Source organism: Coffea eugenioides, chromosome 2, assembly GCF_003713205.1.
Source record: "Coffea eugenioides isolate CCC68of chromosome 2, Ceug_1.0, whole genome shotgun sequence".
Lineage (NCBI taxonomy): Eukaryota > Viridiplantae > Streptophyta > Magnoliopsida > Gentianales > Rubiaceae > Coffea > Coffea eugenioides.
The window spans coordinates 76879783-76897433 of NC_040036.1; the positions used below are offsets into that span (position 1 = coordinate 76879783).

General features: G+C 35.7%; 2 protein-coding genes and 1 pseudogene across 3 annotated transcripts; 2 read left to right on the forward strand and 1 right to left on the reverse strand.

The window, feature by feature from the left end:
* Positions 1–5617: 5617 nt before the first annotated feature.
* LOC113760504 (LOB domain-containing protein 30-like) lies at positions 5618–8986 on the forward strand. Its single transcript, XM_027303107.1, has 2 exons — positions 5618–5950; positions 8495–8986. The coding sequence occupies exons 1-2, from the start codon at positions 5618–5620 to the stop codon at positions 8885–8887; spliced, it is 726 nt and encodes a 241-aa protein (XP_027158908.1). The 3' UTR covers positions 8888–8986.
* Positions 8987–12193: 3207 nt separating this feature from the next.
* Positions 12194–15484, reverse strand: LOC113760502 (pentatricopeptide repeat-containing protein At1g01970). Of its 2 annotated transcripts, XR_003467056.1 has the most exons (3): positions 14634–15484; positions 12936–13841; positions 12194–12756 (listed from the first exon to the last, which is right to left on the reverse strand). XR_003467056.1 is itself a non-coding variant. In XM_027303106.1 (2 exons), the coding sequence occupies exons 1-2, from the start codon at positions 15108–15110 to the stop codon at positions 13068–13070; spliced, it is 1251 nt and encodes a 416-aa protein (XP_027158907.1). In that variant the 5' UTR covers positions 15111–15484; the 3' UTR covers positions 12194–13067. The 2 variants fall into 2 exon arrangements, 1 of the variants encoding a protein (XP_027158907.1); XM_027303106.1 differs by having other exon boundaries at positions 12194–13841.
* A 960-nt stretch (positions 15485–16444) lies between these two features.
* Positions 16445–16609, forward strand: LOC113764257 (annotated as a pseudogene).
* The last annotated feature ends 1042 nt before the right edge of the window (positions 16610–17651 follow it).

A 17651-nucleotide genomic window follows, 5' to 3' on the forward strand; every position in this document is an offset into this window, starting at 1 on the left:
ACGTGTCAATCGATTACGGACTTGAAAGGCCTTTCTGTCATTGCTTCCCCTTCACCCCACAAGGATTAGACAATAGCCGGACGGCGCGGTGATAGCGCCGTTACCAACTGTTACTGATTCTCTCGTCAGTCCTCACATTTTCTTTTCTTTTTTTTACTTACACTACTTCAAATCTTGTATTCATAAAAAAAATATATATATATATATATTATACAATTTTAATTTATCAATATAAATCTCTTATTTATTTTAATAAAAGAAACGGCGTGTGGGACATAGGCATGCTGAGGTCAGCAGTTCCCGGGCCGTTACGTTAATCGTCAGCCTGTCCTGGCTGGCAGCTTTTCAATGGCTTCGACATGTAACGCTTGCATTGTTCCTTTGAACGCCGAATTGTTGCTTTGACTGACTTTGTGCTGCAAAGCTGATGCTGCTGAGTATTGTTTTCCTGTTTTTTTTTGGGCCTTTTTTAAAAGCAATGATAATTAATAAATTTGCCAACCTGTTGCGGCTCAACTGGTAATACTTTGACCTTGTGTTGCCACAATTCGAATTTGAGTCCCAGCTAGCAAGAGCGTCATCAGTGGGCAATCAGATGCAAAATTCCTGCCCATATGCGTCGTCGTCCGGTGAACGGTTCAAGATCGAGCCAACAAAGCCTTGATCTATTTCAATTGCCCATTTGAAAATTAATCTGCAGTAGACAATTGAAATTGAGCCGGATCTTGTTAACTCGATCTCGAATCTTTCACTAAATGAGTTGAATCCTCCTCTAACTGCAGAGGAACCGAATGTGCCTACTTCCCTCCTAGATATTTTCATTACGCCAGGAGAAAAAAGAAGAAGAAAGACAGAGAGAGAGGGGGGGGGGGGGAGGGGAGGGGGCTTGGTGTTAAGTATCACAAAAGATTAATTTATATTTTTTGAGTCTCTAATTTCTTTTCTCTTCCCATCTTTTAGTTTTTGTATAGCCATATATGATATATGTGCCAATAAAATCAATGTTGTTTTATTATTCACCAAGAGCTTGTTTGAATTGCATTTTTGAGCAATTTTTAAAGAAAAATTACTGTAACACTTTTTTAAGAATGCGATGTATATGAGGTAAAAAAATGAGTGAAAAATATGTAGATGGAGTATTGACAAAAAAAAAAAAACTCCAAAAAATCACAATCCAAACAAGGTCTAAAGATTATATTTTTAATAGGTATAAGAAGAAATCTCTTATTATAAGTTGGTGTCTTTCTTTTTGTCCACTTTCACTTTTGAACAATCGATTTGTTCTAATTGGAAAACATGATATGATTGCTCATATGAGAAAATTATAAAACATTTACTGCTAGGAAAGTTCATTTTGCATTACCTTTTGTGTATAGTATTTACTACTAAATTATTAGTCTTGGTTATTTCGTGGTTCTCTAATCTTGTACAAATCTTTTTTTTTTCTTTTTTGCTTTAAACTTTTCTCCAATGAGGAAATGGTGGGATGACATAAACTGTTAAACATCGAGGGCAAGGGGAATCCAAAATCTCTAATTTTTAGAACCTCAACCTTGTGTATAGTTTTTTGCTATAGGTGTTATATGCATCTTGTAAAGTACCTATAACAAACCAACGGGTACTTTTTTTTGTACTAGTACTATGTATATTAATGAGTACCAAAATTCGTTATAAAAACAATATATGCTTATACAATAATAACAAGTTGTTAAAGTTAAATAAACTCCATATTTTGAACATGTATAATTAATTTTAGGAATAAAAAATGCAATTTTTTTTATTTTGTTAAATTTCAGTTATGTTTGTGTCTTACAACTAGTGTTTATCCATATAATTAAAAGCTATTCCTTCACAACAATTTGAAAATCTGCAATTTCAATTGTTTGAGCTTTTTTTTTTTTTTGCTAGCAACGATACATTGTATAACCTATTCTATCCTAATTAAGATCCAACTAAACCAAGGGAGTGCTATGGCACTACTCTTAGATTTTTTTTTGCTACAGATGAGGTTTGAACCCTCACCTACAGCCCAAGGAGGGACTCAAATCCTTTTCTGGTGGCCACCGAGCTTAAGAAATCAAATTTTGATTCATATACAAATAGGGAAGAGTAGGAGTTAAGAAAAAAAGGACACACTACTACACTAATCTAGATTAGCGCAGGGTCCAACTAGGTCAATGAGGTTACAAGCGAAAAACTCAACTCCAATCTAATGCACCCCTAACTACCAAAACTACATTTTATATTTTGGCTACTGGCCAATTCTCCTAAAGTGAGTTGATTAACAAACTGACATATAAATTTATAACAATGTATGTTTATACATAAACATAAATTTGGAAACCAGAAAGTAAGAATTACCTTTTAATTTTTTCAATAAGAAAAGTTTCAAAGAAGACACACTGCTATTGTTGTTATTCACATATAGGAGATAGTTCTAATATTGAAGAATTTAGAACTTCTCCCGAATTCTTGCAAAAATTATTTACAAAGCACAGGGTGTAAAGTAATTTTGACAGAAAAAGGCAACCAATATGAGTTTCGTTTGATGCAAAACAAAAGCATGAATATATAACAAACTTTTGGTTGATTTTTATTATTTTCTATTTCATGTCACAATTGAAATAAAATGTAAACGTATTAATTTTGAGAAATCCCATAATTATGCCCTCGTGAAATCACAAATATAAACATAGATAGAATAAGAAGGTAAATTTGGTAGTATTATTTGTCCATGCTATTGTCTTCTAGCCATTAAAGGAAAGTTGATGAAACCTTTTTTTTAAAAAAAAAGAAGCAAAATTCAGTAAACCGATACAAAAGCCACAAATGAGGTTGCTTTTTCTCTTTGAAACAATTAAGGAATAACCAAAGAAGGTATAGTTAAATGTTGATGCGTAAAAGAGAATAAGCCAAGTGAATAAAAAATTAGAGAATCAAGAATTGATGAGGTATAATTAGCCAAGAGAATAAAAAAATTAAAGACAAAGCCTAGTTAATAATTGACAATGCAAGATAATATAAGATGGATTGGAACATTAATTACGTTCAACATGATCATGTATAGACTTTAAGTCACATTACATCAAATGGCGACTTGGTGAAGGTAAATTTAAAAAAAAAAAAATTGCCCTTTAACTTTATTTTCTCAAAAAGCTAGCGTGCAAGATCTTCTATGCCTTCTATAGATCATGAAATCTGGACCCTTTTCTAGTTAATCAAGAAAAGAAATTCTATACTTAGTAAAGTCCAGCTAACTGTTGAATGAAATTTCACCAATACAATCAACTTGACTTGATTGATTATTTGATAACAGAACTAACCAAATTGAGCATATCAGCATTTCACACCAGTGCGATTGGTAATTAGCACTTTCGAAATTTCACAGAGGTAACCATCATTGTTTTCCAGAGTGAAATGAAAGTGATTGTGCTTCCAATTAAATTTTATCTTGTTCTTGTCGAAAAATATATGCTGTGGCAATTTTTCTTTGATGTATGCTTAAAACGACTCGGATTAATTGGCAATGATGAGCAACCAATAAGGGTTTCTAATTTTTTTTTTCTTTTTAGAATGAGAGTGTACTTTATGTAAAAATGTGAAAACCCCAAAGGGTGATTTGATAATTAGCAACTTCCTATACATGAACGGAAGTCCCTTTTGTCATGAACTTCAAATCCCAAGTCATGGTCTGGAAACAAGAATGTATTAGAGCAACCTCCACTAAAGAAATGAACAGCCCTCATACGTAAATTTCATGCTAGAGATTATCCTTTGTCAAAGGCAAGTAAAGAAAACTAACCTTTTTTAATTTTTGTTTTAAGTGGGAGGTCTTGGGTCCAAGACCAATTCCTCCGACCTCACTGTCCAATCCAACCTGCCCCTACTACTAGAAAAAACTAATTTGAATATCATTCTAAAGAAAACTAATTTGAATATCGAATGAACACAGAGAAATGTACACCAAGATTGTGTAAAACTATGTGCAACAATTAAAAAGATCGTGTAAAACTTAGGCCCAGTTTGGATTGCGATTTTCCTTAGAAAAATTGTTACGTTTTCCGTGAACACATTTTCCTATCACCTTTTTATCTCACATATATCAAATCGCTACGGTAATTTTTCTACAAAAAAAATCCAGAAAAATGCAATCCAAATTCCATGGCCCCATCTCATATAGTATTATTTATTGCTCCATGAAATTAACTTTAGACCTAATTTTTACAATAATCTAAGTCCAGCTTTAATTACCACACATTGCACTTTAATCATGACCTTTACTATTAGGCAAGGCAATATATGCAAGTTGTTCTTGGATATAACTCAATATTCAACGTATTTCTACAAACTAGTTATCAGATAATTATCGCTGTCATCATCATTCCTATCTTTTTCAGCCATTTCCAGGGTGCAAGTGCAGCCGTACCAACTTTACAAAACTGGATATAGTTAGACACTAGCCAATAATTTACCACATGGACTTCGCTTGAAATGCTTTTCTTTCCCTTTGTCCCTCTCACGTATATAGTAATTAACCATTCTATCTTCGTTTAACATGATATTCTGTAATTCCATTCCTTGGTTTAAAAACAGATAACACCTGAGATGCTAAGCTAGCTGGCAATTTCACAAAAACGTTAAAACCCTTTGATCTGACTTATTAATGCATCATCTATATATATATATACTCGTAGTTGTACATACATACGGCTGTGTGTGTGTCTGTGTGTGTTTTGGGTAATTATGTCATTTTAAGTTGTAACGGACTCTTGTTGATCCAGGAATGCAAAGCCGTATTCTTTAGTCGTTTGTATAAAAAGGGAAAATCTGTTTATAGAGAAGGTCTTTTTCAACGTCGAAAGGGAGAGAAAAAGAGAGGGATGGAGTTGGCGTCTTTTGCCCTCTACGCAGCTTAAAACACGCCGAGAGAGGCTAATATTCGAGAGACAGTCCCATTGACACGTTTCCACTTCTCAAAAACAGTATCGATTTATGCTAGTAATATTTTGCATTTCATTTCAATATTTCTTTCTTATTTTTTAGCCGTAAGGTGGTAGTAATCTCATTCAATAAAGCGGAAACAGTACCGAGTATATATATATGCACTTGTTTGTTTGCAAGCCTCATCTTATGATCATCACCTGGCTATGTATAGTTGCATACATATCTTGAAAGAAAGCAAGAAAGCAATAAAGAGAAGAGAAAGAGAGCCGAGGAAGGAAGAAAACATGAGTTTAGTTAGGCAAATTCACGAGATGAAGGAAGATAAATTAAAAAGGCAGTTGGCTTATCGCATGTTTGCTTCACGCAAGCAGCTAAATGGGGTTTGCTTCATCGCGTGGCTTTAAAGACTTCATTTAGCCTTCAAAATCTCCCCCCATCCCCCCACCCTTCTTGCCCCCCCCCCCCCACTAAAAACAAAGACTTCCACACCAAACCCTACAAAACCCACCTCTCACCTCTCTATTTCTCTCTCGTTCTCTACATCTTTTGATCTCCATCTTTCTCTCTTTTGAGTCTACAGGTCACAATCCAGCAAGAACTTCAAAAACCCTAATTATGTGAGGTGAAAACTGCTAGGAAGGAAAACTGATTTCCACCCAAATATATACATATCATGAGTGCCAATACTAGCAGCAGTGCAAGTGGTGGGGCTGCCGGAAGCAGCAGCGGGAACACTGGCGGAGGGCCATGCGGGGCATGCAAATTCTTGAGAAGGAAGTGTGTGGCTGGCTGCATATTTGCACCTTATTTTGATTCAGAGCAAGGTGCAGCTCACTTTGCAGCTGTGCACAAGGTGTTTGGAGCTAGTAACGTTTCTAAATTGCTTCTACACATTCCGGTTCACAAGCGGCTCGATGCGGTCGTCACCATCTGTTATGAAGCTCAAGCTCGGCTCAGGGACCCTGTCTTTGGCTGTGTTGCTCACATCTTTGCTCTTCAGCAACAGGTAATTACTTAATTGTCTTACTAATAATAGAGAGGAATGATTTTCTTGGTTAAAGTTACTTTTTCTGGGAAAGGGACTCTCAACTGTCCCTGCAAATTAATGTACAGTTGCTTGTGGTTTTTCACCTTTATCCTAGGAGGTCTTATCATAGTTGGTGAAATAAGGACATCCCAGGTCACTCTTCTTCCGTTACAATCTTCTAGCTGTTGCTTTTGCTTCATTTACTAGTCTTCTGTGGCCTGATATCATTTTTTAATCCTCCTCTTTTGTCTATGCAAACTGTGAACTTGTCTTCGTATATTTGTCTATGTATAGACAGCAAATGAGGTACAAATTAAATGAATATGCAAACGCAGGCAAGGTCAGGTATATAAGCGTCCTCTACAGAATAAAAGTATAATCAATAAATATATGTAAACTAGGACGATCCTTTCGGTTTCTAGGCTCTTGCAGCCAACCTTCTCTCCCATTTCTTTCTTAATTACTTCTTCGTCTTCTTCTTTTTTTTTTTGGTTTCTTCTTCTCAAGAATATCAATTTTTAGGACATGGGAACCGATTTATAATTTTTTTTTTTATGGATGTAGATTAGAGTTCTCCATTGTCACATATAAAAATAGACGCACAAGTGTGTAAGTGTCTGAATGCAAAAGTATGGTTGTCGAACATCTTTGTTTGGGAAACCCCATTATCGATGAGTTGATTGTGGAACTAGGGGTACCTGGGATCTGGTTTTGGTTGTCAGGATTTAAGGTTCCATTGAGTAAACCTTAAGGAGCAAGTTGGCACTTGGTACAGTACTATATAGTGGAGTATTTGGAATGTGGCTTTACAGATTGTAAACCTGAATAAATGTACTATGTTTGGATATAATGTTAGCGTACGTTAGGAAGATGCAACTAGGTACGTAACTCCCTTTTTAGTGTAAATAGTCAGCCCAGTTAAATTGCCATTTTCTGAAGTTTTTTTTTTAAAAAAAATGCACCGTAGCGATTTGACATGTGTGAGTTAAAACGACGATTAAAAATTGGCTGTCCAAACAATAAGCTTAGAGAAGAATGAGAACACAAGAAATTGTGGACCATGAATGTGGTGCATTGAGGATATAGTTTTATGCTTCGCTGAAATCTAGAAGGTTGATTGAATAACTTATGTTAGTCGGCGAGTAAGAAAATACTGTGGGGAATCAGTGGCTCCTCTTTTTTGCTGCAAAGATAGACGGTTTTTGCTGGTATTAAGGAGATGGTCGGCCGTGGATGGTACTGAACTGCTGTATCTTAGCTAAGAGGTCCAGCGTTCCACAGACATTGGGGGATAAATCCGTAATTTCTCCACAGAAATGCTCCATCCTCAATCCTTAGATTGCCTTTTTACGTTACGGATGAGTTTGGAGTTTGGAGTTTTATTTATGGAGAAGAAGACAAGCCTTTGGAGTCTGGAATTTACCAGATGTTGTGTTTTACAGTAAAGAGGAAAGATTAGAGCTTAACTCTTGATCATGTGGTTCTTGAATTTCGATCTTTTGGATTTTCTGAATGTTCCATTTAGTGTTCAATCTATGATCATCTTACCAGAAAGAGAGTGCAAAAGACAAAATATTTCACGATTATTTTAGTAGTTTTCGTGACATGAGGATCTCAAAATGATGCTCAAATGCATATCGTAAGCAGTTCTTAAATGCCCCCACAGAAAACATACGAATATAGGTATCTTCAACCAGCCTTTTGTTTTTCCTTTTTTGCTCTTGAATCATCAGCAATTGATGTCCCATGTGTTTGTTTAAACAGAAATGTCGTCTATCGCCTAATCTTGCAGTTCAACATTTTCCTTTGCTCTCTTTTATCACTCCAGCCCTTAACCTTTTTCTTTTGCTTTTCCTGTTTCACGTTTGGAAGATTAGGAGTTGGTGATGATCTGGTTGGTCTATCTAATCTTAAAACTAGAAGCTCAAAGCACATCATCGTTCGATAAATTACACACGGGGGAAGGGTTGGATTAAATGATAGCGTGGGAGAAATCATAAGTAGAAAGTTTTGGATTCAAAATCTTTCACTTACCAAAAGAAGAAAGTGCGAAAAAAATTGCACAATTTACTACCTTTCGATCTTCTGTAACATCTTATAGTAGGATTTAATCTTTGTACGGAGGAGACAGTCATGATAATAATCATTAGAATTTGTAAGCAAGTACAATGAAGAATATTCTTGTGTTCATTAATTCCAATTCTTACCTAATATTTGGACGTACGGTCCCTGTCAGGATGAATCAGGGCCTATTTATGTAGGATGGTGCTTAATATATATTAGTTTCAGGAGCATCATAATGTTTCCTAGCCTGTAAAGCATGCCATTTTATTTTGTTTCAGTTTTTTCAGATTCTGGATATATACCTCGAGTTTATACTTTAATTTGAACAAATTATTGAAGAACATCCATTGAAGTTCGATTTTAATTGTTAGTTTACCAACTTATTTAATTTGATTTCTCCATGTTAGGCGTCTCATTTGATCTTAGTGCTCATGTTTTCTTCTGAATTTGTGATCGCAGGTGGTGAACTTACAAGCAGAGCTGTCTTACTTGCAAGGCCACCTAGCAACCCTAGAGCTTCCTCCACCACCACCACCATCGGCACAGCCTCAACCAATCATTGCACCGCCTTCGCTCACCATAGCAGACCTGCCGACGGGTTCATCAGCAGCACCAGCAACGTATGACTTGTCGTCACTTTTTGACCCAGTGGTGCAACCGCCGTGGACAATGCAGCAGCCACGCCAGATGGATTCTCATCAGTTTGGTGCTGCAAGAGCTCCGGCCGAGGCATCATCATCAGCCGGCACCGGTGATCTTCAAGAATTGGCCCGGGAACTGCTGCATAGACATCGGACGTCCTCCACAGTGCCATGCAATGAAGTACTACCTTTGCCACCCCACTCAAAATGAGACTCTGACCTTATTGACTAGTAGCATTAGGTTTTTGCATTATGGTCCCCCGGTTAAATTCGTCCTAAAGGCAATTTAACTATGATTTTTTCTTTTAATACAAAGGCAAGTAATTTCTATGGTTAATCTACTTATTTTATATTATTTTCTGTTCATACTTCATAGTATTGTTTTGGCTCGAATTTAATTCAAATTTAGTGTATACATGCTTTTGTAGATCATACTACTTTGAATTTCTTTAGTACTAGTTACAAGTTGATGAATATATATATTGTGGATGCAAACTTAGCTAGCTGTCTGAAATTTTTCATATAAAATAGGACTTGATGGTATGCCATCCGTTGCAGAGAGGATATGAGGCTATTTGCTATGCAGTGGATGGTGTTGGTCTAATTAAGTGGTAAAAATATCAACATTAACAACTTTTTTTTCAAAGTAGGTAGAAGAAGTTTTGATCTAGTGATTAAAGTTAAAATTTCAAAATTTAGAGTTTTAGATTCAAATACGTGGGTTGAAGGTGTTTTGATCCAGTGACTAAGGTTTTTTTTTTTTTTTTTTGATACAATAGACTTACATTTTTTTGTATTTTTATGCTACGGGGAGGGGAGGACTAGGGCTGTCAATGGGCCGGAATTCATTATTCCGGACCCGGATCCGACCCGTTTACCCGACTGGTCTTTTATTCTATGTTCCGGATCCGGATCCGGCGGGTCCCGGATCCGGGTCGGGTCTACCCGAACAAATTTAGCAAAATTTATAATTTCTAATAAAAATGAGAAAAAAATATATTTGTAAACTAATTTCTAACTAATGCAAAGAAAAAACCAAATAGGAAAAGAAATCAAATTGACTTTACTCAAATACATCACTCTAATCAAATTATATTGATAAATATATATTTTTTAAATTATTAATTCATTTATATCCGGATCCGGGTCTAATACGGGTCGAAATACTATATTCCGTATCCGACCCTTTTTTTTGTTTGACAAAACGGATCCGGGAAACGGAATTAAATCCCTACCCATACCCGCAATAATTTCACAGATCCGGTCCGGATCCGGGTCTAGACCCGACCCGTTGACAGGCCTAGGGAGGACATAAACAAGTCGGGAGAAATCGAAGGAAACTGAACTACCTACCGGCCCAGACGAGTGCACGACGCACTCGTCTGGAAGCCACTCAAAGTGGCTTGCCACATTTTTCGTGGCCAATGGTGGGACCTCCTACCCCACCAACCTTGGTGGTGGCCACTGAGCTTCAGTGACTAAGGTTGAGATTGCAAAATTTAGAGGTTTTGGATTCGAATGTTTCAGTCTGTTTCCTCATTTTTTAAATTCTATCCATCTCTTGTTAGGAATTTTTTTAAAAAAAAAAAAAAAAATTTTATGAATTATGATTTTTTTTTTTTTTGAAGGAAAGGGCAGAGAAGAAAAAAGTGAGGAGAATTCATAAAAAAGGCTGAAAAAAGAACAAAGAACAAACTCTCCTGTAAGCAAACGGCATGTTTCTACTCAAATGCCTCCTTGTGAATCATTCGCTCCGTGCAGCCATAGCCTGGCCTAAAACTACTAGTTTCGGTTTAAAAATTACTTACTGGTTTCCATTCTTTTGAAAGGTGAAGCCAGAATTAGTCATTGTAGGGACAATTACAATTACAATTTTGGAATCTCCGGTTTCGATTATAGTTACTTATTTTTTATTACAATTTCGGTTTTTTCTAGTTACGGTCCCTATTCTTTGAGTTATGTGTAAACACTTGTTATTATAATATTAATTCTAAGAAAACATGACAATGAATATAGAAAAAAAAAAGAATTTTATTGTATTATCGTGCGACAAGGAAAAGAACAAATGATACAAATTCTATGAAAAAACTTCAAAATTTATTGAATGTTTTAAATTAAATAAAAAGATACATAATTTTCTCATTATCGAAATAGAGAAAAGAAAAAACATCTGAGTTAATCAAGCATCGTCTAGGTTGAACCAATTTGGCCCAAGTTAATTTTTTTTTTGTAAGATGGTTTGAGCCCAACATGAATCGCCATTCCAATTCAAATTTTTGATAAATCGAAACCTTTAATCACGGTCATGGTCCTCGTCCTAATTTCGGTTTTCCAGTTCTGGTTCAATAAACTGCCCATCTTTCCGATTCAAAGCTAAACCGTGGCCTAATTCTATATAGATAACTTAAGTTTTAATTTCTTTTATAGAGATGCACGAGTTAACACATAAGAATATGTGTTTCCAAACCTCATAATTAAGAAAAACTTCTATGCTTAGATCATAAACACGTTTTCTGATTATCTTTTTATCCTTTTAATCACAATTTTATATCTTATACATCATATTACAAAATCCTAGTGCCGTATTATTGCAAAAAGAAAAAAAGAAAAAAAAAGCCTTTCCAAATAATGAGGCATCTAAACACTACTATAGGATGTTGATCTAGTATTGCATTAGGATCTAGGATGTTGGTCTAATGTTAGCTTACACAACCAGGTCAAAAGAGCAAACAAAAAAGAAATCCATTAATGTACGCATATACAAGGGGTATTGGACAGAAGCTTGTAGAAAAATCGATAATTGGAGAAGCCCATGTAGGCTCTTCGTCCAGTCTTATTTGTCTGTTTGATAGTTGATACTACTAGATTAGTGTTGCGAACGAGAGAAAAAAGTACTAGCAGTTGGAAAGGAACAAATTAGTAAAAGGAATAGGCTAAGAGAAAACCACTCAGTGGCCACCAAGGTGGGTCTTAAGATCCTGCTTGAACTGTAGGTGAGGGTTCAAATTCCACCTGCAGCAAAAAAAATCTAAGGATTATGTCAAAACACTTCCTTGATCTAGTAAGGTTTGTATATCTACTAGCTCCCAATACAAAGCCTCGTTAGACTCCTCCTCTCCAATAATTTAATATGTAAAGGTTATACAATTACCGTCTCGATAAAAAAAAAAAAAAAGTCTAAGAGAAACATAAAACCCCCATGGCGTCCCGTGGCCTGAGAACCCCAGACTTCATTAAGCTGCAGTCTTTCCTGGCCAACTCAACGATATGGGGCTTCTTGCAGTTGCTCTGCATTGCCTATTCCAAGCCGAGGTGCCAGTGGTCTTGAAGCCAATTTGCAAGCTAGAACAAATCTAATGTCCATTGTAACAATTAGTAAGAAAAGGGCTGCTGTTGGACTGTGCCGCCACCACGAACTCGGCTTAACATCAGTTCACCTCCATAACAGCATGATTTCTACCATCAACCCTCAGTCCAATCCATTTTACTTGCAAACCGGAGAAAGAAATTACATCAAGAGTAAAATTGAATGGCTAAATGAAATAATTTAAACAAAAACAGAGTAGTATTACTGCATTGGATGTAACGGATGAAGGATACTCTTCCTTTCTGTTCAAATTGGAAGCCTTGAATTTTAACACAACTTAAAACCAAACAGCAGTCAAATCCAAGTTAGAATCTTTGTGCAAGCCACCGTCTCACAGGAAGAGTCAAATCAATCATTTACACATTAGCTACCTGTACTTGTAGCCAATTACATTAGCTTAAAAAGTCTCCTTATGCCTGATAACTAAATCAAGGTGCCCTAACCCACCAGCAGTGTGAGGTGCTGAGTCACATTTTTATCTTTTTATATCAGTTGAAAGAGCCAGTCCCAGATGACGCATTACAAGTTATTTTGCCAAACAACCAGTAGATGCTTTTAGGCTTCAGCAGGCAGCATTTCAGATATAGTCCAGCATATACAGAGGCAACTCACTGTCAACATGCGTATGCGAAGCATAATACTGTGCAGCAAAGCACATTGATCCATTGCTTCCCAGAATTCATAGGTATAGTTGTGTGAACCACAGGAGAGACCTGAAAAGAGCAGCCAAGACCAAGGCCACTAAGTCAAAGCAGAACATGTACAGCTGCTGTTTAAGCTAAATAAAGACAGCCCATTTGGAATCCAATGCAAGAGAAGAAGGCTGGACGCAGGGAGGTGGGAAAGAAGGCAGCGTAGGAAATGCTATGAGAGGTTTACAATCAACACTTACCTTCTAAACTCTCCAAGTTGTACTGTTCAAAGTTCGCTGTTTTCATTTTTCATCACCTCAGCCTTTAAGACTGTTCTTCAAGTAGATCAAAATAAGCAGAAAATTTTAAAGTGAAACCAAAAGCAATGCTTATTATTGAGCTGTCCTCAATGCATAATCTCTCAAAATCTGCTCTACTTCCTCCACAACCCCTAGCCTTTGAAACCATTTAACCAGTACTTCTGAAGCTTCTTTTCCCAGCAGAAAACCATCCCTCTCAAGGTCTGTCAGAAAGTCAAGTGCCTTGCTCAGCTTGTTGTCCTTTTCATAAACAGCCAAGACTAAGGAGACACACTTATCATTTGGTTGAAGACCAGATCTCCTCAAATTCTCAAAAACAATACAGGCCTCACTGCTCTGACCTGCCACAACGTATGCATTTATTAGAAGTCCACATACCTTGGCATCAGGTATCATTCCTGCTAACTGAATAGCGTCAAAAACCCTTTGAGCTCCTTTGCTGTCACCGTTCATGGAATATGCTCGCAGCAGTGCTTTGTAAACTTCTCTTCCAGCATAAATATTTTCAGCTTCCATTTCCTTTAGCAAACTCTCTCCCTGGCTAAGCCTTCCAGCTCTTATGTAAGCCATGATCATTGAACCATATGACCTCCTGTCCAGTGGAACACCAAGCAGCTTCATCTCTTCAAATGTATCTTCAGCTAACTTAAGGTTACCAGCCTTGCTGTACATATGAACTAAAGCTGTTAGAGTAACCTGATCACAAATAAAGCCTCCTCTCTTCATGGCCAAGAAAGTATTTTCAGCCTCTTGCACCTTTTTTAGCTTTGCGTAACCATGTATTATCTTGGTGTAATCACGCACACATGCTTCAAATGATTCCTCCATGAGAGCGAGTCCAGCCAACTGATTAAGGACTCATAGAGTTTAGTAAGTGTACTTAAGTTATGTTTTAGTAAGCTCAATTCCGCTTCATATGAACAAACTGCACAAGTTAAAAGCTAAAGCTACCATATTTCTAGCATATTTATAAGCGCTGCAACATTAACCATTTCATGAAATACATTATTTTGAGAATGATATGTACAAGAAAGAAGAACGTAGCAGGCTATGTCTTTAGTCCAATTCGATGCTTTGATAAATAAATTTGACAAAACAAACAAGCTTAGTGTCATTCACTGAAAGTTTTTCTCTTTCTCCTCAACTTAAGAACTCATCCAAGGAAATATAATAAAGCAGAGCAAAATCAACATTTACATCAATGGACATGTCCGCTAAACAATCTTTTCCTGCTTTATAATTCCAGGTTATCATCATCTCAAAATCAATTTTTCTACAACTCATTTGCTATACAACAATTACAACACTGGAATCTCAGATAGTGGAAACTCCAACTGCATATATTATGTAAGCTTACAGCGAAACAGAAACAAGCATAAACCGCAAGGAATATTTATTTATGTTTATAAGTTTTTGAAAAATATTCAAAAATTTCCTACAGATTTCAAGGGCATTTGACAAAGATTAACCTTCTAGAAATAAATGTAGTAGTCAAGATCATTAGGTAAACAAGCAGCATTCCAGAGAACAAAACAGAAGAGCTAGAATGGGAGTAACCAAACAGAAAGGCTAAAGCGGCTCCAATATCCAGTTATCGGCATTTAATGAACACAACAAAAAAAAAAAGAAAAATTTGACCTCGAGGTACAGTGGATGCTCTAATCTGCTCAGTTCTTTGAGAGTCAGAAGCCAGTCGGCTCTCTTGGGTTTCATACTCTTCACCCACACTGCCAACAAATCCGAAAGATTGCCCTTTTCTGGTTTGAAGCAAATAATCTGCTTCATTAAGGCTTTGCATCTGTTGGACATCTTTAGTGGGAGCTGTGCAATAGCCTGTTTCTGGTCCTCATTAATATCAGGGCCTACTTTAACCCACCTAAACCTTGGTTTATCTTCCTGTTTGACCTCAAATTTCTCCGTCTCAATTTCATTTTTCACAATCACTACTGGCCCATTATTTGATTTTGAACATCCAAAACTCGAGGGAATTTGCCATAAAGACTTGCCCCATAGAAAGCAACGCAGGAACTCAAGATTATTTTGACTCGGTCCAACAATGCTGTCCGTAAAAGAAAGCATTTTGCAGTCGTAGAAACCCATTACAAATACGACCATACAATAAAACCCAGAAACTTTCTTTCGACTTCTTAACTAGCTTAACAAGTTAAGCTTGCTGAGGAATAACGTCAAACACACGATGTGCATGTGAAATCCCAACGAAGCAACCGTTTTACAAGTTCACGGAGTAAAATTTGCAAGATTATCAAAGACCCATTTATCTAGTTCAGTCCCGTCGGTCCATAGGCCCAGTTGATCCCTTAGAATAGGATAGAATAAGAGTAAAAGTAGATGTAAAATAAACAAATATCGAGTCTCAAAAAAAAAAAATCAAAGACCCGTTTATACCGTAAGAAGATGAAGAAGGAAGCAAGAAAACGGAGTCAATGGAAAAGGCGGAGCACGCAACCAAGAAGAGAATGGGTGATGGAGAAAGTTGAAAAGAAACCAAGGATAGAAGTGGGCTCGTTGAATTCTTAGCAGTAGAGGGGTGGAATTGCATTTCTCAAAGAATAACAAACTCTGCATATTGGACTGACTTAGATAGGATATGCTACATATAGGTTGAAAATTGAGCAAGTTACTCCAATCAAGTTTGGCTTGACCAGAGTTGGTTCGAGTTTTGTTTATCAACTAATCAATTTAAATTTGAATAAATTATGTTAGATAACATTCAAACTCAATAATATTAAAATATTAAAAAAAAGCTTATTCAAATTCGATTTAGCAAAAAATTAGTGTACTTGTTGCACGTTTTTGTGTACCGTCATATGGATCAAGCATAGTTACTTTGTTATATACATTATGGATGTCTTGCTTCAACGTGATTGCATCAAAAAAAAATTTTAAAAAAAAACTACACATATATATCTTTGAATTTGCAAGTGCGACACAAGTTTTAACACTTTTATACGTTTTAAAAAGATTTTTTAAAATAATAAATTATCAACATTTCTTAAAATTTTCAATGTTAGTAGTGTATTACATAGTCCCCTTCCAAATCTATACTATATATAGTCTGAAAAAGGGGTTTGGGGTTAATATTAGTGTTAACATTTATCATTGTTTTATGAATTTATATTTTTACCCTTATAAAAATTACTTTTATTTTAATTATCCATAACTACCCATGATTATTTTTTATTTTAACTATTTAAGTATATGTTTTCAACATTCTAATAAATATTATAACTAACGATATAAAATTATTTTATGAAAAATATTTAAAAGATTAAAGTTTGCTTCAATAATAAAAATTTTATATAAAATATACAACGATAAATATATGTATTTTTTTTTTGATTGCACACACATTGGGTGTGAGCACTAGTTCCAACACTACATTACATATTCCAATGAATACATAGATTGAAACTTCCTCAAATTGATTGAAACTTCCTCCGCCATTTGGCTAAGATCAAGCGTAGTTTCTGTTCTGCTCATATCAGTTTTAAATTGATTCAAACTTTTTAAGTAGTTCTTACTCATGCATTGTTGCCAATTAGCATGTGATGGCAGCTTTGGCAATTGCAATTTGCCAATTAGATGTGTTACGCGCTGGTCAATAACTTTGGTGACACTCGTACATTTCTTCATGTTTATTCCATCCTTCTTCGCCAATCCCCAAACCAAAAAAAGATTAAAAAAAAACAGCTAATTGGTCATAAAACCATTTTTATGTGATCTGAATAATGTCCTCATATCTGCGGGACACCATCCCACATCGGTTGATCGTGGAGTATTTACTTTGGATTTAAGATCCATAGGAGCACCTTCCTGTCACCAATTGGTTGGATGGGTGTTTCTTGTAGATCCTCCTTAGATTGCTTTCGGGCCGGTTTGCTGATGCTTTTTGCGTGTCTCTCGCTCTCATTTTGTTGAAGGAACTTCCATGTGCATCCTCATTTTTTTTTTTTGTTAATTACACTCTCGCAATCATGTTAATTAGAGAGTTTTTATTTACTAGATTGTATGATAAAACAAATAGTGGGAGCGCAAAAAACAAAAAATGAAGTGCAAATAATAGTTCTCTTACTATATTGTTCAATATTCACGGACTATGCTTTGTCCAACATAATTTGTACTCTTAGGTCCTGTTTGATAGTCTAATTCAACACTTAAATTTAATAGGTTCAGATTTTAACATGCTCATACGCGTTTGATAACAAAAAAAAAATATATTTAAATTAATTAAGTAGCACTGCATTTTCTAAACAAAACTTGCACCGAGTGATTAAGGATGCATTTGATAAAATTGATGTATGCAAATTGTAATCTAAAATCTGAATCCATTAAATTACTAACTTGTTAAATACTAATTTGATACATTCGAGAAATAAGTGATAAGTTATTCACTTATCAATTATATACTCAAATGTATCAAATTAATATTTATCAAGTTAGTAATTTAATGGATTCAGATTTTAGATTACAACTTACATACATCAATTTTATCAAATGCATCCTTAATCACTTAAATATGCATCCAATTAGTCAAACATTTTCCATGTTATTCCGCCTACCAAAAGATGACGAGAAAGAAAAAGAAAAGAAGAAAAAGATGACGACAAAGAAAATACGTTCTAATGCTTCAATAAT